The sequence below is a fragment of the Xenopus tropicalis genome, chromosome 8, assembly GCF_000004195.4.
Source record: "Xenopus tropicalis strain Nigerian chromosome 8, UCB_Xtro_10.0, whole genome shotgun sequence".
In the NCBI taxonomy this organism is placed as follows: Eukaryota; Metazoa; Chordata; class Amphibia; order Anura; family Pipidae; genus Xenopus; species Xenopus tropicalis.
This window is the reverse complement of record NC_030684.2, coordinates 87939326-87963951: the sequence shown is the minus strand read 5'-3', so window position 1 is coordinate 87963951 and position 24626 is coordinate 87939326. Positions and strand designations below refer to the sequence as shown.

Sequence of the window (24626 nt, the reverse complement as noted above, 5' to 3'; positions counted from 1 at the left end):
TACTGGTAGAGTTGAAACCACACCAATTCCAAAATTAATGTAAGAGACAACCCTGAGGCACCCTACTGAAAAGCCCTTCACATATCAATACTTGTTGCTAATGTCCCTGATATGCCATCCCCTCGGCTTGAATGTAAATCGCCGGTGAGAGGGAATATGCGGCTCAGCGATTTCCCGAAATCGCGGAAGTTTCCTCTCAAGGCAACTTCCGCGATTTCGGAAAAATCGCAACGCCGCATATGCACTGAATGATTTACATTCAAGCCAGTGGGATGTCATATCGAGGAAATTAGTCGCCCACTACAAGGGAGATTTGTCGCGGGCGACTAATCTCCCTGTCTGCCACTGCCCTAAAACCACCAAATTACTCAAACATTACCTGTCCAGTCTGTAACATTGCTTTCTCATCTCAAGATATAGATTCCTTTTATTCATCACATACACAATTATACAACAACAACATTTATTGAAATGTACCCTGACAATTCCAAGACTGTGCACATTTTAGATAAGATTTAGATTCATATGACGCAGAGGTGAAGAGAAGAACTGTTTTGCAACTGGATATCAGCATGCAAAAATAATATTTGTTCATACTTTTTGAAGGAACAGATTACAGTGACAGGTATATTGGGGGTTTCTGTGTTGTGTGGGGCTCTTTAACAAATTTTTGGTTCATAAGCTGGAGTCCCCATATAATATGCAGGAACCCTTCTGACGGAACCTTAACCTTTTTTTTCCATTGGAGGTGGTTGATTTCCAGAGTCCATATGAAAGGGAAATAATGTTTAGCAATGATTTAAAACAGATGGCCACAGCTTCTTTTTAGTTCAGTAAAGCTCTAAATAATTGGCTGAAATTGCATATCTAATTTGCACCTGGTTTCTGTTAAAAAGGCTAGTGCAGAGGTTCGCATTGCTGTCTTATCATTTAGTTGGATATTGTATGTTACCCCATGTTTGCTTTAGATTATTCTAGTATTTTTATTCCCATGCCATTGTCCAGTGGTGAAAAAATAGAAATATAAGTGCTTTCCACTGCTGAATAAATGTTTGCAAAAACAAGTCTAACATCATGGTTATTGAGCCTGACAAGTGGAAAGATATATTTGCACATTTTTATTTCCTACATTAGAGTAAAAGAGTATGTAACAGTTACAGGGCACTGCAGGTAGTCCAAAAGCATATCTGCATTTTAATGACATTACAGGAAATAACAAATGGGAATGTGAAGTATGACTTAACCCCAGACAAAGACAAGAGATCCTCTGCACTCATTCATTATCAAAATATATAGGACCTTAAACCATTTTGTGCATTGGGGCTCATACTGACAATCATTTTATGAGCTCTCCCCTGTGGAGGGGTTCTCCCATGTTCCACTGCAGGGGTGTGCAGATAAAAACACATTTCATTCTTTTTAATGTGGCTCTACTCACACGGGTGCATGTAAGCACCAAACGCAGGTGGAATGGAAGAATATACGGAAGAATGGGAAGTATTTCTTTCTCCAATGCAGTGGAGCGCAGGAAGAAATGCTGGTGAGTACAAGCCCTTAAGCTACTAAAGTATTGCTTACCCATCTGGGACGTATAGACTTCTTACTAGGAATCCACCCTGATCAGGATCCAATCACGCATAACTTTAACTTTAACCCAATACAGACTCCTGAACTGGTAGCTTCTATTTCTTATTCTACCCACCCATTTCTCCCCTCTACCCCACCCTTGGTTTTTCTTTGTTTTGTTATTGAATTTAAAATGTATAATTAAAGCCTTTAAAAAAAGGACTACTTACCCCAGGTAAAGAAGCAATCATCTGTTTATGAATTATTGTTGACTCAGCTAACTTTGTTCCAACATCTGTGCAAATAAACTGATAAATACAAACAAATCCAATTTAAGCAACTGCAACATTATTGCTTAGATATATTGCACTTAATTACTGCACAAGACCGAGCAACCACCGTGCATTTAATGACTTGGTTACCCAAGCATTAGGTATGGGGCCTGGCTAAAATCACCTTTCTTTTACATTTTTAGACCTATAGGTTAATGCTGGGTAATGCAATGTATTTTAAAAGCACTGGCAGTTGTCTGTTGAAATTAAAAAATGGCTTCTGGGCATACTTTGCATACACAAAGTGGGTGACTCTTTGGTCACAGTTCATGCTTTCCCTACTAAAGCTGGACATGCACATGAAAATCTACTCTCTTGGCGCAGTTGCCAAATGAAAGGATCTTTTGCTGATATGTCCATCTTAAGAAGGACAATATCTGGCTAATGCAATCATTTGCCCATCTTAAGATAAGTGAAACTATCTCACACACAAAACTAATGAGCTCCACCAAGAGTGAGCCATCTGGAGCTTGGATATGATCAACACTTACCCTAGCTGTGCTTGTATAAATCAAAGGAAAAGCATATGCTATAACGTTTGCAAAAAGAAGAAATCAAAATAATTTCTAAACTCCTTCCCATGAATTCTGCTTTCATATTTATATATTTGTAGTATTCATTCCTGACTTTGGTCTCAGTTACAATGTTAAACCATTATTGTATACAGAATCTCACACTGATTTGTTTTTGCTTCAGCTTTAATTTCATTAAAAGGCTTTACATGACTGGCTGAACTCTGAATAGATTAGCTGATTATACAAGCCAATTTTCTTCTAAATATAATTAATTTCTTCCTATTTAACAGGGCAAATATAGCAAATTGTTTACCTGTACAAGGAGCAGAAGGTTTGTGTCGGGCAAAGGAGACTTTAATTTCAAAGCCTGCAAAAGGTCTAAGATGACACTCCGAGTCAAGTAGAATTTATCTCTTTCCTGCAAAATAAATAATGAAAGTCTGGACTAAATGCATTGAAAGAGAATTGTTTAATCATTTCCTTAATTAAAGTGCAACAAAAACTCACTGCTCATTTGCAGCAGACATGCCAGTTTTCCTACCTATTACCACAGTATAATTAGGGCCATTTAAATAAATGGCAAAAGGGCCCAGGGCCCACCAGGACCCATCAGGACCCATCAAACCTTTCAACTGCTATAACTTTTGATTAAAGCACCTCCTCGTCTCCTTGAAGCAGACCCCTCATTTTAATAAGCTGGAAGAGCTTCACTTAACTATTTAATTTTATCATTGGTTAAAACAAATATTCCATAAGGATTTTTTTTAAACGAAATGCTAATATTTGTGATTATGGAATATCTGCTTGCAGTGCTTTTGGTCCAGAGTGGCACGCCTGGATCTCATGTCTACTTCACTAACTATAGGCTATTTTTTTATTTCCTCCCTTAATAGATTCAAGCTCTCCTTCTTGAGGGTAGTATCTTATGGTAGGTGTGGGGGGCTTCCAATGAGACCTTTGCCCTGGGGCCCCACAGGTACCTAAAATGGCTCTGGGTGTAATAGTGTTATATTTGGTGTCCCCTACCCTATCAGTTTCATATTTTCAAAATAATCTGCAGATAAAACACTAATCTATTGCCACCACCATCATACCCAATTATACATTCATGCTCAAGAATACATTATCTTGAAATCTATAAGGGGTGGAGCTTTCTATTTTTATACTTCTGGCCCAAGTTACACAATGGATCAGCATAGTTTTCTGCTAGACACGTGCTTATCCACATATGCATTTTGAGTGCAAGTGCAATAGAACTCTGGATGGCACCAAGTCACTCTAGCAGATCAGATAATGTTGTTACATATACAAGGTGAGAGTTACTTGGACATAGGGCAGTGGCACATGATCCAGTTTAATATATATGAAGGAAATTATGGATAAAAATTTGACCAAATTGATGTAATCAGACTGGGTTGGATAACACTTGCATTCCTAATACTGATGAGATTTAAATTTTAAATTTGATGAGATTTAAAATTACTGCTGTCAACAGAATAAATGGTCCACTGTTAAAAGAAAACCATACAAAGCTGATTTTTAATCTTCATATAAAGGAGACCATCCAAAAGCCCACCTTTTTAATAACACTCCCTAGACCCTCTGGGGATTTCTGGTATGTTCCTCTAAACTTATCTCAGACATGGTCTATCTAGCAACACAGTTTATTATTGATATTTTTCAGAAAATCCATCTTGAGCACTTTCTGCTGCCAATGAAATGATGTATTTAAAAACTGGGGAAGCTCTTGAGAACTGGTACTGTCAGAACACGAAGGAGACAAATTTATCAGTCTCACAAATATTTATTACTGTGTGAAATATGGACAAAGCAGAAAACAGGACATGGATGATAAACATCATCAGTCTTCTCCACTTATCACAGACAAACTCACAACATTTCTAACAATGAATACTCTGGATTACTGCACCATTTATACAAATAAACAGATAACTGGGATTGATATTACTTTGATAATCTGCTTTAGAGAATTTCCTAACCCTACAATATAAGCCAGCAAGCTTTGTCCTTCATCTCAGGTTTTGAATATATTGAATTCATTATTGCTGTCTTTTATTGTGAAAAAATCTCCTTTTATTACATATACAGTATAGCAGCATTTTAATTTACAGGCGGTGTATTGAAATCAGCTTGTTGTCACAACAATAAAAAACATTTTATCTCCTCCTTCATCTTACAGCAAGCAAAATCAATATTATTGACCATCTGCTGCATTAGCATAATTTCTAATTAGTGAGAATCCTTTCTGTTTGCTGACACGCTTCAGGTTACTCATTGATTTCCACATTTTATTTACCCAGCTTACTTATCTTTGCAAAGAAACAGCACTTTAGAATCATCGGCAGAAACAGTTGAGCAATGCAATGTGTGTAAATACTTAAGGTTCTGCTCTTAGACGTAAAGCACAGTAGAAAATGTTATGGATATAGCATCAACTAATACTGTGGGTTAGGCAGTGTGGTTATTTGGAAAACTGGTATACTGCATGTCTTCCATTTAAGCAGTTGATTTGTCTATTTGGACACAAAACCGTGAGAATTCCTAAATGGCAGCTGTGGCATTTCAGACATCCAAAGCTGCCTAAACAAGGTTGGAATGAGCAACTAATACTGTCTTGGGGTTCTAAATCCAATGGTAGGGAGTTGCTTATACTGATCAGCTGATGCCCTTGGTATAACAGTTAAGTGTGTATATAATAACTGGATGACAAGTAAAGAAACACAGTCTTCAGCTGTGGTCCTTGCATAATGTTTTCCCACACCATTTTATTACAACTTGCCATTATTTAGTCCCCATTAAATACCCTAAATGCAAAATATATTTGTCGGGTTCAGTTTTGTTTCCCTCCAAATGTTTCTTACTGGATACTTGTAATTTTATATCTGTAGATCACCTTTAATGTTTTAACAGAATGTTTCAGAACAGAATCCTTTACAGAACATTAATTAAGAGTTTAGCTTCACAGTGGGCTTTGCAGGAGTTGCTAATCTGTGGCGGACAAGTAAGCTCCCATGATACCCATTACTCAGTCCAGGTTTACTGCCACCCAGGAGTCTGGGGCTCAGCAAATAAGAGAAATCAATTTTTAAAGAGCTAAATTAATTTGACTGAATAAGTCAGTACTGAGAGATGTATGTTATAAACCTTCACTGTACCTTTGTAAATGCTCGGTAACACAAGCCACATAGTTCGACTAGGTAAGCCAGGGTAAATACTCCATTCTGAATCACGAAACTCAGGAGCTTAGAAAAGGGTTCCAGCAGGCTCTGCAAACAAAGAATCAATAAGTGTATCCTCCAAGACAATAAATAGGATTAAACTACAGCCTTTTAGAAAGGACCATTAATTTTAACTTGAGAGTGTATCTAGGGAAGCCTGACTCTTCATTTTCACAGAAAGGCGTCGATCTTGTAAATTATCAGGAAACACAGCTAAAGTACAATCCCCATAGTTAAAAGGGTGCATAGCAATCAGTGATAGGTTCCATAGTTCCAGAGTCCTTATATTAGATCTATAACATTCATAGGCAAGAAAGACCTTATACTGTATAAGTCAGGGGTCCCCCACCTTTCCTTACTTGTGAGCCACAGTCAAATGTAAAAAGACTTGGAGAGCAACACAAGCACCATAAAAGTTCATGGAGGTGCCAAATAAGGGCTAAGATTGGCTATTAGGCAGCCTCTATGCACACTATCAGCTTACAGGGGGCTTTATTTGGTAGGAAATCTTGTTTTTTATTTAACCAAAACTTGCCCCCAAGTTTTTTTTCAAGTCTGATATAGGGCAGTGCCTGCTTTTGTTTTTTTTATTGGTACAGAACAGTCCTCTGCTTTTTTTTTTACATCAGGATGGCTTCAAGCCCTGTGGGTTTCCAGAAGCTGTGATCAGAGCTCATTTCAGGGGAATAGCATAAGATGCAAAATACAAAAGCTTCTAATTGAAAAACAGTAGAGAATGTTTAATGGGTTTATATTGCAAATGTATTTAATTTGGTCTAAATAACACACAATGATTATGATTTTTGACTTTACTTGGCCTTTAATACAAAAAAAACAAAGGTCTATGCAGAAAGGCAACAGGACAGGGAACTACTGTGTATAAAGCATTTGCACCTAGCACCTAATGCTTTAATTGAACTGCATCCATTGATGTAACAAAAGTGCAAGGCACCTATGCAGAGGTGCAAGAGATATATTTTAGACTTACAAGATTTACAAGGCAAGACTTACAAGGCAGTACAGGTCTGCCTTCACACTTTACACATTGGTGTACTTTTTATTTTGGGCTAACAAAATTGCCCATAATTAAGGAGTATATGCCAGGACCCATCCTCATGCACTTGAAATACATTGAATAGAAATTATTTACCATTTACAAACAAGGTTAAGTTTTTCTGCATAGCTTGCACCTCACATACCATTTTATAACAATTGTAATAGGAGGAATTGTGTTGGAATTGTAGGAAAAAAAATTCATTATGGTTAGCAAAGAATATTGCATTGTGGGTAAAATCATGATGTATCGATTTTGCACTTTGCACTGGATTTGATATGGGTCTAAATTTAATAAAGCGTAAAATATTTTTTAGCATATTCTAAGGAAAACTTAAATTCAGTCTCAGTTTCACATCCAATACATTTAGGGCAGCAAGAAGATTTATATTTATTATACAGTATATGTATACAGAAAATCTGTTGCTAAAATTAACTATGGACAGACCACCCTTTTTAATCTTTACATATATAACAATTGTTACAGGTCAGGCACAGTCTAATTAATGTTATGGTCTATCAGGGAAAATATGGCAATATTATTAATGAAAAATTAGAAAATTAATTTTAAGCAATAAATAGAAAATGAATAATAACTATAAGAAGTGGACAAATATACAGGTTGAAAAGATGATTTCCTTACTTTTCTATTACCTTCTTAGATCTGCAATCTGCTGTAGGTTTATGAAAGTAATGTACTAGCTATATTTTAAAATGGCAAACTGACTGACTAGGAAACAATTCTTCCACATACCCTGGTGGCATTGGACGTTGGAATCTTTAGCAGACAAATCATTATCCTCAGGCTGGAATCCAGGGAACACTGATGAAAGATAAACGTATTTTCAGTTTCAGTCCCATTTGCCATTTTATGACATAGCTCTTGGCTAGACTGAGTTACCTTAAGTGGGAGAACAGAAGGGAGTTTGGTGAAAAAAGTCTGAAACTGGTTACAGATGGTGGTCCAGAGATTGCTAGGGGAATCCATGGGAAGTGCTTCCATGAATGTAGCAATATTGTCTAAACATCGTAACATTGCTCCACCTGCTGGTAGGTTCTTTTTGTTATTTAGACCCTAAAGAAAATAAAAAATGGCAAGTTGGTTGCAGTTTAAGTATCTTACAAATGTTAAAGTTCTAGTCTGTGTTAAGTTGTTTATCATGTTGAAGTTTCTACCATGTTCAGGGTAGAGCAGGTCCAAGGTATCAACATAATAGCATACATTATAATATGTAATTCCTTATATCATTAAATCACACTAAAAAAACCTATGAAAAATAAGCTGTACCACTAATATATGGGTAATAATGTCATTAACCAATGTATCTATTCTCTGAGAAATTCATCGGCCCAGTTTATTTCTAGTCTTAAAATAGCCTAAAATAGGTTTAAAATGCATCTATAATTATGCTCTTGTCTTCCAAATTGTTGAAAAACAAACTTTTCTTTTATCTCCAACTTACCTCCAACAGTTGGCTCAGAGCAGCAAAAGAACTGAGCTCACTGAAATCCATGAGAGAGTTAGCGAGAGTCCGTAGGAAGCTCCCATCTGTGAAACACAAAGGTGTGCAATGAATTGTCTCCCAACCCAAGAGATATCAATCTCTGCAGTATAATTTCTGTTCTGCACATTACCTTTGATATTGCTCTGGAACAGCTGGGTAAATATACCATTGGGAGCAAGCTGATGGAAAACGCAGCGGAGAAACTGCTTAGCCACCCCTGCAGCATTACCAGGAATCATCATGCTATGGGAAACATAAAGTCAGATTTTAATTTCTAGAATATGTAGTGTGCTGCAGAGTCCAACATGAGGAACTCTGTGTAGCGCGTCTTCTTCCCTTTCTCTCTCAGCTAAATTCTGTATTGTGTTCTGTACTGGTCAACCTGCTAAATTGTGTGCTATCATCCTATACATCTTTTTAGTTATCTTATTATTTACATCTTATTCATTTTATCTAAATTTCCCTTTTTTTCAACTAAGCAGATAACAATGCAAAATGTTGAAGCAAAGACTTGAGGAACACAGAAAAGGGCATCTATGAAGAAGCAGTCACTACATGGTAAAAAAACAGCACGGTATCTTTTATATTCTACTTATCCTGACAGTCTGAAAAAGTGTTATTGAAATCAATGTGTTGTTTAGGTATAATTTACATACTTCTGCATTCATACTATTACAATTCTGCCCCAAAATAAACATTTATCCTTTCCCTGATTGGCCCTTGGGCTGCACCCCACTTGGGCACTTAGATCCAAGTTAGATAATTAACCATTACAGTTCCAGTAAACACACAGTATAGCACATGGCATAGATCAAAGAAAATGCTGGAAAAAAAATAAAAGCTATGGAATCTTTATGTCTAAATCATATGTTTCAGGATCATGAGACAGTTAAAGAGTTAATGTCTGATTAGTTGCTATGGGTCACTGTTTAAATAAAATATGGATCAGTTCAGCTGCAGTGCTACTTCCAGTTGTTCGCATATTATTCTTTAGCACATTTAATGCAAATTCTTGCTCTATTTTGCTAAAAAGCAATAAGTGTATCAAATCATGGCCCATATTAAGCTAAAAGGACACGCTCTAGTTTTTCTGATTTCTGGGCCACTGTCATCTAATTCCACCTATAGTTATGTGTTCAGAAACATTACATGCATAGCCTATGAAACTGGAAAACTCAGTCACGATTTTTCATTTTAATGGAAATGAATTAATCCCATTACTGACAGTGAGCCAGTTACATGACTAAGTGAAATCCTTAGCTGAAAGGATAGATATTAGTATTATGTTTATAATAACAATTTGGATACAGGGTAAAAGCTGACATTATATCAACGATGCAAAAGATGGTTTTAGAAGCACGATTAACCCATTTACTAAATAGGAGTGTGTCAGGAGAGATAGCATGGTCAAAAATAACTTCCCACTCAACCTTCCCTTTTTAACAGTGACATTAACCCTTTTGTTACTATTTGCCTTGTCAATCTTCACTATACTTTAATGCTCATACACTAACACAACAGCAAGGGCAAACAAAACTGAACACCATTCATAAAAGGTACTTGTGTCCATACCTACTCCTTGCAATTGAGTGCCAATATACCCACCAAGCCTGCTCTGATGAATTATATGCAAGTAAATGTACTGATGCAATGGAACTCTACATTTACTGCCAACATGGACAAAAACACATATTGGCATATCACAAAACAATTGCCCCTTTTATGTTGAAATTCTGGATGGTTGGGTTAAATGGTGCTACTGACTTGTAGCAGGGGAATCACGTTTTAATGCAAAGTTATTAATGCCATGGCCATTAAGGTGCCAGAAGTGATGCCACCCCAACTATTAAAGATATGGAACTTGCACAAGATTCATGAAATTTGTGAGAACATATATTCACGAATCAAACTGAAAAAAACATGGCGGTTTGTGTCCAAAAATGTCATTTTGCACCAGCGATTTACATTTTACCCTGTGGGATGGCATTTCGGGGAGATTAGTCGAGGCGACTAATCTCCCCGTGTGCCACAGCCTTTAGTCGTCTCAGTTTTTCATCTTTGTTTTGCCATGTGAATAACTCATAAAGACCCTTTTCTATCATTGCATTAAGACCCCAGTGCAGTGTTTGTTTTTGTCGTTACAATATCAGATTTCATTCATTCATGTATTATAAAATTCCAGTATTTTGATGGCTGAGTGGTGAAATGACCATCCTGTATTGTTTCTTGTAAGACACTTGCTCTGATCCTGCATGAATATTTAAAATATAAAGCAAGATGGGACTGCTGCGTTGGCCAGAAAGGAAATAGAAATAGCCACAAGTAAGGGTATAGGACCCATTATCCAGAATGCTCAGGACCAAGGGTATTCCGGATAAGGGGTCTTTCTGTAATTTGGATCTCCATACCTTAAGTCTACTAAAAAATCAATAAACCATTAATCAAACCCAATACTGTTTTGCCTCCAATAAGGATTAGTTATATCTAAGTTGGGATCAAGTACGAGGTACTGTTTTATTATTACAGAGAAAAAGGAAATCAATCATAAAAATCTGAATTATTTGATTAAAATGGAGTCTATACAGACTTTCCGTAATTCGGAGCTTTCTGGATAATGGGTTTCCGGATAAGGGATCCCATACATGTACCAATAAACCCACCTCCCTATGCACAATGTTGACTGTAACTCACACAATTCCCGGCTTGATTCCTAGTGAATCCCAGTTACAGTGTATGTGATTTCTGGTGAATGGAACGTAGGTCTGCTTATTTATTTAGTATGCATTAGGTTGTGTTATGTCTTTTTTCCCAAAATGTGCTTTATACATATGAACAGATGGAAATGGAGGTGGATTTATAATGCAGGTCTGTATAAAAAGGATTGTATTTTGTTTTTAATGTTTTACCTTTCAGCCTGGTTAGAGAAGTTTGTACTCGATGCCAACCTTTAAGACAAAGTGAGATACATCCATAAATATTCAAAATAAAGGTTTTCTTAACTGCCTGTATTAGTAAATGAGCAAAAAATTGTTGATGCGAAAACTTCTTGTACTTTGGTATAAAATTGCATTTATTGGTTTTACTGGATAAAGAAATAAATGCTGAGTGGATCTTTGAGTTTGTGAAATGTAATATCTTACCTCCCAACAGACTGCATAATATCCAAAAGGAGAGGAGCTGCTAAATCTGGACTGAGGTGTATAAATGTCAGCAGAACAACTATAGCAAGGCCTAGTGTTTCTTCATCATATTCCTCCAAAACAGCTCCACAATCATGGCACCTGCAATTGGCAGAGACAGATATAAAATTGACTGTTTTCCCCATGCCCAGGAAACTTAACTATTAAAAGTCTTATCCTTCAATACTGACTTGTCAGACATTATCGTTGGTTGATCATCTGTAAAGTCTTCTGGGGCTGGGACAAACATGCTGACAATGCTTGGTGCTGACAGAAGGCTGGACTTGGTTGCTCCTGGAAAGAGAAAAATCAAACCAAATAGTTTCAGTGACTTAGAATGCTACAAGAGTTTTGTGTAATGTATGTTTTCTATTTAATTGCCTCTGCAAAACATTCTATAAATTTATTCTATAATTTCAGACAGAAAAACTTTTTTTTAAACTAGATAAAACTTACCAATCTGTATGTATGGAATGCTTGTCCTCCCCATAGAGACCTCAGAAATACTGCCAAGAACTTCATGTCCTGCTTTTGGGTCATCTTAAGCAAAATAGTATAAATAGTGTTAGTTGGGAAGGTTCATTACTCTAGAGCAAGGTCAAGAAGATAGCTTGTATGTGAACAAGTTATTGTTGTGGCAATTTACATTGTTTTGCCTATTAACTGTCACAACTATAACTGCATAAATATAGAACACAAACAAGCCGTTCTAATGTAGGTCCCTCAGTAACTAGCAAAAATCTGACATACAAAGGAAACCATTTCATGCCAACTTATAACTTTCATGAATAAAAACTCTTAATTTTGTGTCTGAGGTATTTCTTATGCATTGGCTAAATTCAGTGTTGTAATGAACATTTTTAGACCTCATACTTCACACTACTGCAGTAGGTTTTCTGGGTAATACAACATGCTGGGTAAAAAATGGAGATTATAAGAGATAGTGCCAATTTTAAACAAATGTTGTTTAGATAAGTCTTTATTGTTTCTTCAGCTACTACATAGTGACTAAAGTTAACATGGTTTATAAGATATCACTTTATGATGTGTATGTCTGTAACAGAAAGTTTTTAAGATTGCCCCTTTTGTTGAGATAATAAAATATCTGTTTTAGTATGCCTGATATTTGATGGCAGGGAAAGTGGCAATTAAGTGGTCTATAGAAATCTCTTCTCAAATGGTGTCTTTTTTTTTTTTTTTTTTTTTTATATTTTTTTATTTTGAAAATAACGGTGTACAAAAGGGCGCCTTTTGGGTTATCCCAAGGTGCCAAGCAGGTATATAATAAGATTATAAACATTGGGAAAAAGGAGGGGAGGGGGTGGGGGGGAATGGAGAGGGAGGGAAAAATAGAGGGTAAAGGAGTAGGTACAGTCAGTAATATGAGGTGGGGAGATAGTCAATCAACTTGGGGAGAAAGATCTCGTGGGTATATATTTGCCGGGCATCAGTCTTGTAGGTAGATAATCAGGTCTTGTCTTTTAGTGTTTTGGTGCTCTTATGAGAGGTATCTTTTCCAGGTTGGTGTGGTTGATCTTATAGGTGTATTGAGATATTTCTGTAAGTCATCCAGGGGGCCCAGATTTTGTTGTGGGTTTTTAATTGGCCTGATGAAATGCTTGTCAGCCTTTCCATAATTAGCGTATTATCAAGTCTTGTTCTAACAAGGTTTATATCCAGTGTTGCAGATTTCCAGGCTTTAGCTATTGTTTGTTTCGCTGCTGAGAAAATGTGAGTGATTAATTTCCTCAGATATTTATTGCCGCCGGGGATATTTTTGTTAAGTAAGGCTTCTGCTGGGCTCTTTCTTAGCGAGAGGCCTGTTACAGCCGTTATTAAGGTATAAATTCTGATCCAGTAGCGTACTGCGACTGGGCAATCCCACCAAATATGCATAAATGTGCCTTGTTGGTTGCATGCTCAGAAGCATAGTGGGGATGCCGAGGGATACCACTTAGCGATTCTGGTTGGTACCAAGTACCATTGATGTAGAATCTTTTGGGAGGTTTCCTGGGTCAGCACATTTATAGAGCATGTTACTGTATTTTTAAAGATGTCCCGCCAGGTGGCTTCATCAAAGCATAGATGTAGTGTGCTTTCCCAGGTTTGTACAAAATTTAATTCCTTGATTGGGGTTAGGTGGGTTACTGTATCATATAGATAGGATAGTGCCCCTTTGAGTGTAGTGAGTTGCAAACATAATCTTTCAAAGGCTGTGGGTTGAGGGAATTGTTTGCCTTTATATTGAGCTCTAATGTAACTTACTATTTGATGGTAATGGAGCCATTCCTATTGTGGGATTTTGTAATTTTCCCGGAGTCTTGGCCATGGCAGAAGTGTATTAGAGCTGGTTAATGAATATATAGTGTCCAGGTTGAATTGTTTCCACCAGTGGAGAGCTTCTGGTGATTGGCCTGGATCAAAGTCAACATTATTGATGAAGCTTGTGACTGGTTTATGTAGAGAGCAAAGTTTGTAGGGTTCCTTTGATCTGTCCCAGAGCCTGACGAGGTGAGTTACTATGGGATTTGTTTGTATTTGAGATGTGGAGTGGGTTGTCCATAATATATTCCTTAGGGGTATATTTGGCAGAGAGTCTTGTTCGATTGTTACCCATAGTGGTTTATCCTCAGGTAGGTGCCATGGTATCATTTGGGATAATTGTGCTGAGGTATAATACCCTTTCAGATTAGGGATGCCTAAGCCGCCCTTGTGTCGGTTACGGCAAGCTGTAGTGCGATTAATTCGTGGCCTTTTCCCATTCCAGACAAATTTTGTAAAAGTCTTTTGCATTTTCTCTGTGTAATCCTTAGGGGGGGAGGTTGGGAGCGTACGGAACAGGTACAACAGCAGGGGAAGGGCGGTTATTTTCAGTGCGGTTACTCTCCCGAGCCAAGATAGTTTAAGTCTTTCCCATGACTTCACCATATTTAAAATCTTATGTTCTATTTTGGGATAATTATCCTTGGCTAAGGATCTGTAATCGGCTGATATCAGTACTCCTAGGTATCTTATGGTTTTAGTTTGCCATTTAAGTTCAAAATTAATTTCTAGTAGTTTTTTAAGATGGGGCTGGAGGTTTATGCTTAAGGCTTCTGACTTAGAGGGATTGATTTTGAGTCCCGAAATTTTAGCAAAGTTGGAGAGAGTCTCGTATAAATATGGGAGGGAAGTCATGGGATTAGACATTGTCATTATTATATCATCAGCATACATTGTACATTTATATTCAGAGTCCCCTACAGTTATACCCGAAATCTTTTTGTTTAGCCTTAGATGTTGGGCTAGGGGTTCGAGTGCTAAAGCAAATAGTAGAGGGGACAGGGGGCATCCCTGCCTGGTCCCTCTACTTATGTTGAATGCGTCTGATTGAAACCCCGCGTGGCTAACTTTAGCTATAGGGGAGTTGTAGAGGGCCTTAACCACGGAGAGGAAGGGGATAGGAAAATTATAGGTAGATAACACTTGATACAGATAGTGCCAGGAAACAGAATCAAATGCTTTTTCTAGATCTAGTGATAGGAGCATGGAGGGAACATCTTTTGTTTTTGCTATGTGTATGAGATTTATGATCTTGCGGATATTGTCAGTGACTTGTCGTTTTGGGATAAATCCTGACTGGTCTTTGTGGATGAGTTGTCCTAGAAACTGATTAAGTCTGATTAAGCCAGCAATTTGATATCTAGATTTAATATTGATATGGGGCAAAAATTTTTACAGTTAGTGTGATCCTTCTCTGGTTTGGGTATCACAGCTATTTGTGCTTGTAGATCATCTCTGCTGAAGTTGCCTTTGTTATTCATTATATCGTTAAATAATAGGTGTAACCATGGGATCAGTTTAGGAGCAAACAGTTTATAGTATTTCCCTGTGAACCCATCAGGGCCTGGGGATTTGTTTACCTTTAGTTGCTTTATAGCTACCTTAATTTCTTCTATTGAGATTGGTTCTGACATTAATGTTTTCTGTTGGGGCGTTAGCGGAGGTAAGTTTGCTTGGTTTAAAAACTGCTGTAATAGGGTTGGGTTTGGGTCTTTGTGTTTTTGATATAATGTGTGGTAATACGTGGCAAATTCCTGGGTGATACGTTCCGGATTCGCTGTCAGGGATCCATCTTTTAACCTGATTTGGGTGAAGGGGGACTTATTAAATTTATTTGATAACTGGCGTGCCATCATTGTGTCGGCCTTATTAGCCTTTCTATAGAATTTTTGTTTTGTCCACTGTAATTTTGTGATTTCTTTCTCTGTCAGGAGTAGATTAAGTTCTGTTTTAGTTTTTTCGAGTTCCTGTTTGGATTTAGTGTCGTTAGGGTTGGTTTTGAGCTGATCTTCTAATTGTTGCATTTTGATGCCTAACCGATTAGTAGCTTTGGTCCTTTCGTTTCTAGCTTTAATTTTAAGTTGGATTAGGATCCCTCTAATATAGGCTTTATGTGCTGCCCACAAGGTTGGGCTAGCAATATCTGGGGTATTGTTGTGGGTGAAGTATGATTCCAATTCAGATTCTATTGTTTGTTGATGTTGTGGGTTAGATAGGAGGGAGTCATCTAGTCGCCAAATATTATTTAAGGGCTTGTGTGCTAGGTTAGTGAGTGTTAGAGTGATTATAGAATGGTCTGACCAAGGGCAGGAGAGTATTTTTGTCTGGGATATGTTGGGAGATATTTGCTTATGAATTAGGAACATATCGATTCTAGAGTGGGAATTATGCGGAGCGGAATAAAACGTAAAATCTTTCTTAAACGGGTGTTGTTCCCTCCATGCATCCACCAAAAGATATTTGTCTATTAGCTTCGCGAAATAGTGTTTGTTTTTTTGATTACGTATGGGTACAGGGCTAGGTTGTCGATCTATATTTGGTTGGGATACCTCATTAAAATCACCGGCCAGTATTAAGGGGCCTCTGCACTTTTCCTCCAGGATAGAGAAAAATTCCCTATCTGATTTTATGGTGGTGGGTTGGAAATTTAGTTTTTTGTGAATTCCTATAGCTACTCCTCTATGTTTTTTTTCTGCACAGGCAGTATAAACAAGTTGATATGAGTGATGGAAATATTTAGGTACGGAGGTGTTAGAAAAATGGGTCTCCTGGAGGAAAAGAACGTCAGCCCCTAGTTTGCTGTAGTGCCGAAATGCCAGTGACCGTTTCGTGGGGGAGTTCAGGCCTTTGGCGTTATGGGATATACATTTTAAAGACATAACATTTAAGGTAGTGAAGCTTAATAGCTAGGCTCGTAAGATACCAAATAAAGAGACCGTTGATTATACCCACAAGAGTAGTTGCATAGAATAAACAAGGGGAAAAACTTCTATAACTAGATAACATTGCTCAAACAGATAATATAAACTTATCAGAATCCTGCGAGGATTTCGGAAGGTCGGTTGTTGACCTTGGTTGGGGGGGATTCCTCCCAGAGGACTCCTTCTTAGAGGGTAGAGTGAGGCATGATTAATGTTTCGGGGCCCGCTGTTGCATTGGGCTTTTATGCCAAAGTGGTGAAATGGATCTCTCGCTTGAGCCTTTCCTAGGAGTAGTAATGGGAGTAGTTGGAGTTGGTTGTTGTAGCTTCAGTCGGGTCAGGAGTTCCAGGCCTTCTGATAATGTCGTCGCTGAGTACGGGCGGTTCTGGTACATGAACGTTAGCTTGAATGGGTATCCCCACCTGTAGCGGATCCGATGCGAAGTCAGGATGGTGAGTGCTGGTTTCATGAGCTTGCGTTTTTGGATTGTCAGTGCGGCTAGATCGGCATAGATGGAGTATGGGTGGCCTTTATATTCCAGATGGGGAGCTGCCTGGGAGGCTGACATTATACCTTCCTTCGTTGAGTAGTAATGGAGCCGAGTAATTATGTCTTTCGGTGGGGCTCCCTCCCGTCTGGGGCCGAGAGCCCTGTGGACTCTGTCCATAAGTAGTAGAGAGTCCGTTATGTCCGGGACTATAGACTTTAGAAGCAGCGGCACTTCCTCCTGTAGATTTTGTATTGCTTCGGGGATACCCCGAATCCTAATATTATTTCTGCGCGACTGATTTTCCTGGTCTTCCAGATTATCTTGCATGTCGGTAAGTTGTCGTTTTAGTTGGGCAAGTTGGATTTCGTGCTCAGCGGTCTTGTTGACCAGATTGTCAACTTTATCCTCGATTGCTGCCGTGCGTTGGCCTAGGTCCCGTAGTTCTTGAGTGACGTGATCAATGATTTTTGCAGCTACCGCGTTAAGTTCCGTCTGGAGTAGGCGTTTGAATTTGCCAATTAAGATTGAATCTCCCGAATATTGTAGCTGGGTTTCTGGATCAGAGTCTGCTGGTGGGGAGTCTTGATCGGATTGTGGCGATGTCGCGGGAGATGAATTGGCACCATCCGCCATGCTGTCGTCGTCAAACGAGGTAGGCCGCCTATGCGGAGTTCCAGGTGGCTTACCCTGAGGTTGGGCTTTCTTAGCTTTGTTGCCTCGGGTCATGATTACTAGCTCAAATGGTTGTTATTTGCTGTTATAAGCTTGTTGTTTCAGTGAGCTTAGTGGCTTAATGAGTCCTCTGGTAACGGAGCGATGGAAACGTGCGTCTGTTCAGAACAGCAGCATAGCCACGCCCCCAAATGGTGTCTTTTAAAGACATATGGCACATTTACAAAAAGGGACAGGGTGCAAAGTGCAATTAACTAGCCCAAAGCATAATATATATATTATATAGAACAGTATAAGAACACACAGCAGCATCAGACACCTGACACATTTCGGGCACATCCGCCCAAATTATTAATATCAATTAATAATAGCTATTGAATTAATTCCCCTAAATATGCACAATCTGCTGCCAATTAAGCTCCAGATGGGCAGGTCAGAGATTAGATAAAGCTGAGAAACATTCACTGTACTTACCAGGATCCCAGTTACTGATGTTGTGTGGAGCGCTTGATTGGTGTTCAAGCTGCCTTTTCATTATTTGGGTCATTGTCATAGCGCCAAGTGAGCCTCTTTTCATTTGTCTGTACTGAGCTGTGATGCACAAGCTTGCATTAGGAGAATGTCAAGAACAGTAAAATACTTGTAATCCATTTGAGATGGAACTGCAACCATTTCTCTTCATTGTCCCTTCACATTTTAAAATAGATCTATTTATTTCTTCAAATAGTAAGAAATAAAATCATGCACAGCATTTGATTACCAGATATGGTGCTGCATTGCTTAAAATGTCATTAAGCACCAAGCTCTAAAATAGATTGACCCAGTTCACTTTTTTCATCAGAGAGAGGTCATGGGTTTCTGTATGAGCTTACATTTTAATTACTACATCATAGAGAGAGGTTATAGGTTTCTATATGAGCTTACATTTTAATTACTACATCATTAGGTTTTCTCATTAGAATGTCTAATCTAAGGTATCCTCCACTGTGAATAATGTTAATTTTTGAACACTTGGTGGTACTTTTCTTTAGTTACTTCTGGGAAATGCAGCAGTTGTAGTTCCCATTCATCTATTAATGCAAATGTGCACACAACATTTATTGTCTGTTTTAAGAAAACTAAATGGAAGTTAAATCCTGGTGGATGTCTGTTCTTTAAGAGAACAGTTTTGGAACAAAGTTAGGAATACTTACTCGTCAGGGAGGAGCGGCTGCTGGTCTCAGGGACAACTGCGTCCAAGGTTGGTGCAGATGAGGACTCTCTAGGGATCTCCAGAATGGAAAGCCCTTTAGAGTCAGACTCTGCAAAACAGTATGAATTTTCTTTTAAAACGATTAAGACAATAAAAATAAATATTTAATAACATGAATTTTATACTTATTTCTTTAGTTCTTCTTTCCTTTGTCACTTTATGGATGCAGGGAGACATAGGTAAAGCACGCAACACCTATATGCAGGGTTCTTATAAAATAAATAAAGTCATGACTATGACCTACCCCTTACTTAACCTTAACCCCTTTCAAAATTTCTAGTTTTACTGGCATAATTTAAACCCTTAGAATAAGAAACATCAACCAATAGCTCAGCTCACTGACAAGTAGTGTGCTGTTGTATTTTGTAACCAAAATTAGCTGTTATTATTAAAGGAAAACGCTCTACCCCACCAAAGACTGAAGAGAAAAGCTATTTAAAACTCAACTTTTCACTGTAGGACATATACACTCCATAGCTATATACATCAGAAGAAATGAAAAGAGCAAGTAGCATCTGAAAATGCATGATCAGAAGAACTTCATGCTGAAACAAGTGTCTGGTAAAACAGCTGAAGCTGAAATCCACTGGAGATCACATTCTATAAACTGAATACTATTACTGACAGCTCTACAGCACAAGAAGCTGAGTGATGCAATAAATCTAGCCACATAATGCAGATCATGACAGGAGATATCTGTAGTGCTTATTCATATTAAAAGATGCAAGCGCAGACATTTAAGTCAAGGTTAAACTGAAGTTAAATACCCACCCATGGAGTATATAAAACATCAAATCAAAGCAATGTTCCTATTTAACATGGCATAGGCATCCTCATAAAGCTAAATAAACTTGGAAGTCAGAACAGAACTGTAAGGGCTCTGGCACACGGGGAGATTAGTCGCCCACGACAAATCTCCCTTGTCACGGGCGACTAATCTCCCCAAACTACCATCCCACCGGCGAAAAAGTCGCCGGTGGGATGGCACACGCTGCGCAGGCGATTTTGGAAAATTGCTGAAAATGCCTCGCGAGGCAACTTTGGCGATTTGCCGAAAGCACCTGAGCAGCGTGTGCCATCCCACCGGTGACTTACATTTTCGCCGGTGGGATGGTAGTTCGGGGAGATTAGTCACCCGTGACAAGGGAGATTTGTCGCGGGCGACTAATCTCCTGTGTGCCAGAGCCCTAAGATAGGGTAAGTCTAGGAAAAGGCGATGTACCGTGCCAGCCAGTCAAAATGTTACAGGGTAACCCCTTTGAAATAAAAAATAACAAAAGTGGTATAAAGGTGATACCTTTATAGACTAACTAAGATAATCATAGCAAGCTTTCAGAACATTTTAGTTCCTTTTTCAAGCTGATTACAATGAAGTTGTGGTGCTCTCTGATTTATATACAACATTCAGCTCATAGATCAAATACCCAGAAAAAAGGAACATCTATCTGTGTGGAAGGTGTTTTCAAAGTCATATAAAAAAGGACCTGCAAGGGACACATATGGGCCAGTTAATCACATGGAATTCCTCTTACTTCACACTTCAGTAACTTACCCTAATTTATATCAAGCCACATTATCCTGTACCTTATATGTTTGTCCCTTGCAGGCCCCCTTTTATATGACTTTGTTAACACCTTCTACACAGATAGATATTCCTTTTTTCTTGTTATTTGATCTATGAGCTGAATGTTGTATATACAGTGGATATAAAAAGTCTACACACCCCTGATAAAATGTCAGGTTCCTATGCTGTACAAAAATGAGACAAAGATAAATCATTTCAGAACTTTTTCCACCTTTAATGTGACCTATAAACTGTATCAACCACATTACTTTAGTTTTTTGGTTTTCTTCCCTCCACCTAAAAGATTTCAGTTTGTTTTTCAATTGAGTGGTACGGTTTATAGGTCACATTAAAGGTGGAAAAAGTTTTGAAATGATTTATCTTTGTCTCATTTTTGTACAGCACAGGAACCTGACATTTTATCAGGGGTGTGTCGACTTTTTATATCCACTGTATGTTAAAGACAACTAAACCTGCGCCTATGTGCAAAACAAATATTAACAATATGCAGATACAAATACCTAAAAAGGGAAAAGTAAAAAAAAAAAAAGGGGGGGGGGAACTTATAAATGATCCCAAAAGCCAAAGTAAATATTTTTCAATTATTTTACCTTTGTTATTATAGACTAAGGGGCACATTTACTAACCCACGAACGGGCCGAATGCGTCCGATTGCGTTTTTTTCGTAATGATCGGTATTTTGCGATTTTTTCGGAAAATTGACGCGACTTTTTCGTTACTAATACGATTTTTGCGAAAAAACGCGAGTTTTTCGTAGCCATTCGTAGCGTTAAAACTTGCGCAAAAAGTTGCGATTTTTCATAGCGTTAAAACTTGCGAAAAAAGTTGCGATTTTTTTGTAGCGTTAAAACTTGCGCAAAAAGTTGCGATTTTTCGTAGCGTTAAAACTTGCGCAAGAAAGTTGCGATATTTTGCCCTGGGAGAGCACAGAGTGCTAGAGAGGTGCTGTATAAAAGTTTATTTGCAAAAAACCCCCCAAAAATTATAAAAATCTAAGTAAGAAAAAAAAAGAAGTGCTAGAGATAATAAAATGGGGGGGGGGCATTTAAGAATATTTAGCCAAATACTTAGGGGTCTGTTTGCTAAAGTGGCTTAAATAAAGTGGGAGATTTTATGGCAAATATGTTATGGGCACTTTATTAAATTGCAATTATTCTGGCAACAAAAAATTGGATTGGCAGTTATCACACTCGCCAGAAAATACGCTACGTACTAATTAACGCAAGTTTTACTATTCAGCAAAATGGGCTAAAGGCAAAATTGATGCCAGAATATTTGCAAACATTTAACCCATATAGCATATTGATGCTGTTACTGATAAATGTAAGAGTGTAGGGGAAACTACATGAAAGTATAGAATACCATATCAAGGAAGGATAAATAATGACACATTACTCAGTTCAAATGTATAAAACTAAAAACTTTTATTTAAAATAAAAAAAAGGGGGGGGGGGGAACTTAGGGCTTGCTGCCCTTGAGTTCCCTCATGTCCTGCTGCAGCTCGGCCACCTGGGCCTTCAGAGTTTCCAGGTCCTCCTGCATTGACCGAAGTGTGGGGTCAGTCCTCCCAGGTGTTGTTTGGGTCCCCACATCTTCGGTCTGGCGTGATGGACCCTCATCAGCAGGAGGACCTGGTGCCCAGCGCTTGGCCTGGGGCGAGTGTTGGGCTTGGGGGGAGAACTCAAGGGCAGGGGGGGAAAGTGGGGGGAAACTGGGGGAGAAATCAAGGGGGGGAGTGTCTGGGGCCTCGGGGGACCCTGGGGCCTCGGGGGCCTGCCAGTCTGCTGGGTCCTCGGGGGACCCTGGGGCCTCGGGGGCCATTTGTCGGGCCTCGGGGGCCGCAGGTCGGGCCTCGGGGGCCATTTGTCGGGGCTCGGGGGCCGCAGGTCGGGCCTCGGGGGCCTGCCAGTCTGCTGGGTCCTCGGGGGACCCTCGGGCCTCGGGGGCCGCAGGTCGGGCCTCGGGGGCCATTTGTCGGGCCTCGGGGGCCGCAGGTCGGGCCTCGGGGGCCGGTAGAGGCTGGAGGGCCTGGGGTTGGGCCTGGGGAGGAGGCGCCAGCTGAAGTTCTGTAAAATAATATTGCAAGATGTTATTTTGTGTAATATATTATATATATACATTCATACACCATCATAAATAACGGGGCCCCTCACAACAACATTTTTTGGGCCCCCCTCCTCCCACGCCCCCAATGGCCCCTCCCCCTGTGAACCCTCACATCAATACAAAGGACACACAGACATTGTTAGCCAGGGCCCCCTAAAACATTCGTGGCCCTTCCCCAAATGACTCACACTATGGGCCGCTCCCTGCTGCTTCCCCCCTGCTTTAAACTTATTTATGCATATGTATTTGAAAATAGATGTGTATATATATATATATACAATAGGAAGTGCTGGGAAGCTGCACACCATAAGGAACAATAATACCTGGGTGCCTGTGGCAAAACAAAATCTAGACAGGCATGGGGTGATGGCACACACAGGATTTTGACAAGGAGTCACAAAGATGTGAAATAATATTCAGAGGTTTATTGTGAGCAACGTTTCAGTTCCTCACTGGCATTATGGTTGGACGTGATGGACGTATGTCTTTTTTCAACCCAACTTACTATGTTACTATGTTACTTTCATCATCCCTGACATTTCTTACATTTGTACCTTTAGTTCAAATTACTTGCTAAATCTTTTACTGAATGTATACTGTAAAAGCATAATAAAGTACAATAATTACCTTCCGCAATTTCAGCGACCAGTTCTGGGCTCCTGCGCTTAAGGTCGGACCACAGCCGCCGGAGCTGGTGGGGGCCCACATCAAGGGCAAACCTGCCGAGCAAACCCTCTCTTAGCTCGGCCAGGATTGCCCTCTTCCTCTCGTGGACCCCTAAGTCCCCCGGCGGTGGGTGGTCATATCCTGCACGCAGGAGCACGCTGATTATATAGCGCCTCTCCCCTGGTAGCAAGTCAGAAACCCCAGGCATCTCCTCTCAGTTTGGCTGAATGACACAAAATGGCCCCAAGTCGCACATGTCACGAGATTACAAAATCGCCACAAAATGTCCGCTATTCGCGAGATTACAAAATCGCGGAAAAAAAATATTGCCAAAATATACATAGTAATGTATTTTGCGCGAAAAAAATATTCGCTGCTACAGTACAGTATATTTTGGCGACAACATATTCACCGCTAAAGTACTGTATATTAGTAGCGAAATTCCATACATGCCAAGACTTTAGTAAAATTGAGTAAAAAGACACATACTTGAATAAATAACACTGTAAGTCCATATTTTATTGCAAAAAAATCATTTACTGTACTTTTGTATAATTTTTCGCCTGCCTGTAGTAGGTGTTAATTTTCGCATAGCCGAATGCGATATTTAGCGCGCAAAAGATATAGTGAATCATGCGATAGTATTCTTTTCAGTGCGGAAATTAACACATGCGCTAAAACTTGTGCGAGAAATAACCATGCGAAAATGGTGATTTTTCGCACGCGATAATTCTATGGTGAATCGCGCGCAAATTATTTTGCGTTTTTTACTAAAGTAAAGTGCGATAATTTTTATCGCACTTTACTTTAGTGAATCAGGCCCTTTAAGTTTTAACGCTACGAAAAAGGCGCAACTTTTCGCGCAAGTTTTAACGCTACGAAAAAATCGCCAGATTTTGCGCTACTTTCAGAATGGCTACGAAAAATTCGCGTTTTTTCGCGCAAATCGTATTGGTAACGAAAAAGTCGCGATAATTTCCGAAAAGTCGTAAAGGCGCCGAAAAAATCGCAAAAAATACGAAAAAGTCGCAAAATGTTCGTTTTCCAATCGGAATTTTTCCAATTCGGATTCGAAATCGTGTCTTAGTAAATCAGCCCCTAAGACTTCAACAGTGATCAATATACTGACTTAGTGTGAGCTGCCTTCCTCCACCTAATCCTATGTGCTATAAATTAATTAACCTATTAGGAGTTGGCGCTCATCATAAGAATTCACACACTTC

The 24626-nt window shown here is 39.0% G+C and overlaps 1 protein-coding gene across 6 annotated transcripts in view; it reads right to left on the bottom strand.

The window, feature by feature from the left end:
* Window positions 1-24626, bottom strand: part of unc79 (unc-79 homolog, NALCN channel complex subunit) — a 92183-nt gene that overhangs the window by 14835 nt on the left and 52722 nt on the right. For all 6 annotated transcript variants that reach the window (XM_012969401.3, XM_012969402.3, XM_031891384.1 and 3 more), the window contains 13 exons: window positions 18988-19095; window positions 18269-18385; window positions 11846-11929; window positions 11581-11683; window positions 11351-11491; window positions 11117-11155; window positions 8341-8453; window positions 8169-8254; window positions 7607-7780; window positions 7460-7528; window positions 5590-5700; window positions 2727-2831; window positions 1797-1874 (listed from right to left, as the gene is read on the bottom strand). In XM_012969401.3, the coding sequence (XP_012824855.1) occupies window positions 1797-1874; window positions 2727-2831; window positions 5590-5700; window positions 7460-7528; window positions 7607-7780; window positions 8169-8254; window positions 8341-8453; window positions 11117-11155; window positions 11351-11491; window positions 11581-11683; window positions 11846-11929; window positions 18269-18385; window positions 18988-19095 (1328 nt within the window). The remainder of the gene's footprint in view (window positions 1-1796; window positions 1875-2726; window positions 2832-5589; window positions 5701-7459; window positions 7529-7606; window positions 7781-8168; window positions 8255-8340; window positions 8454-11116; window positions 11156-11350; window positions 11492-11580; window positions 11684-11845; window positions 11930-18268; window positions 18386-18987; window positions 19096-24626) is intronic.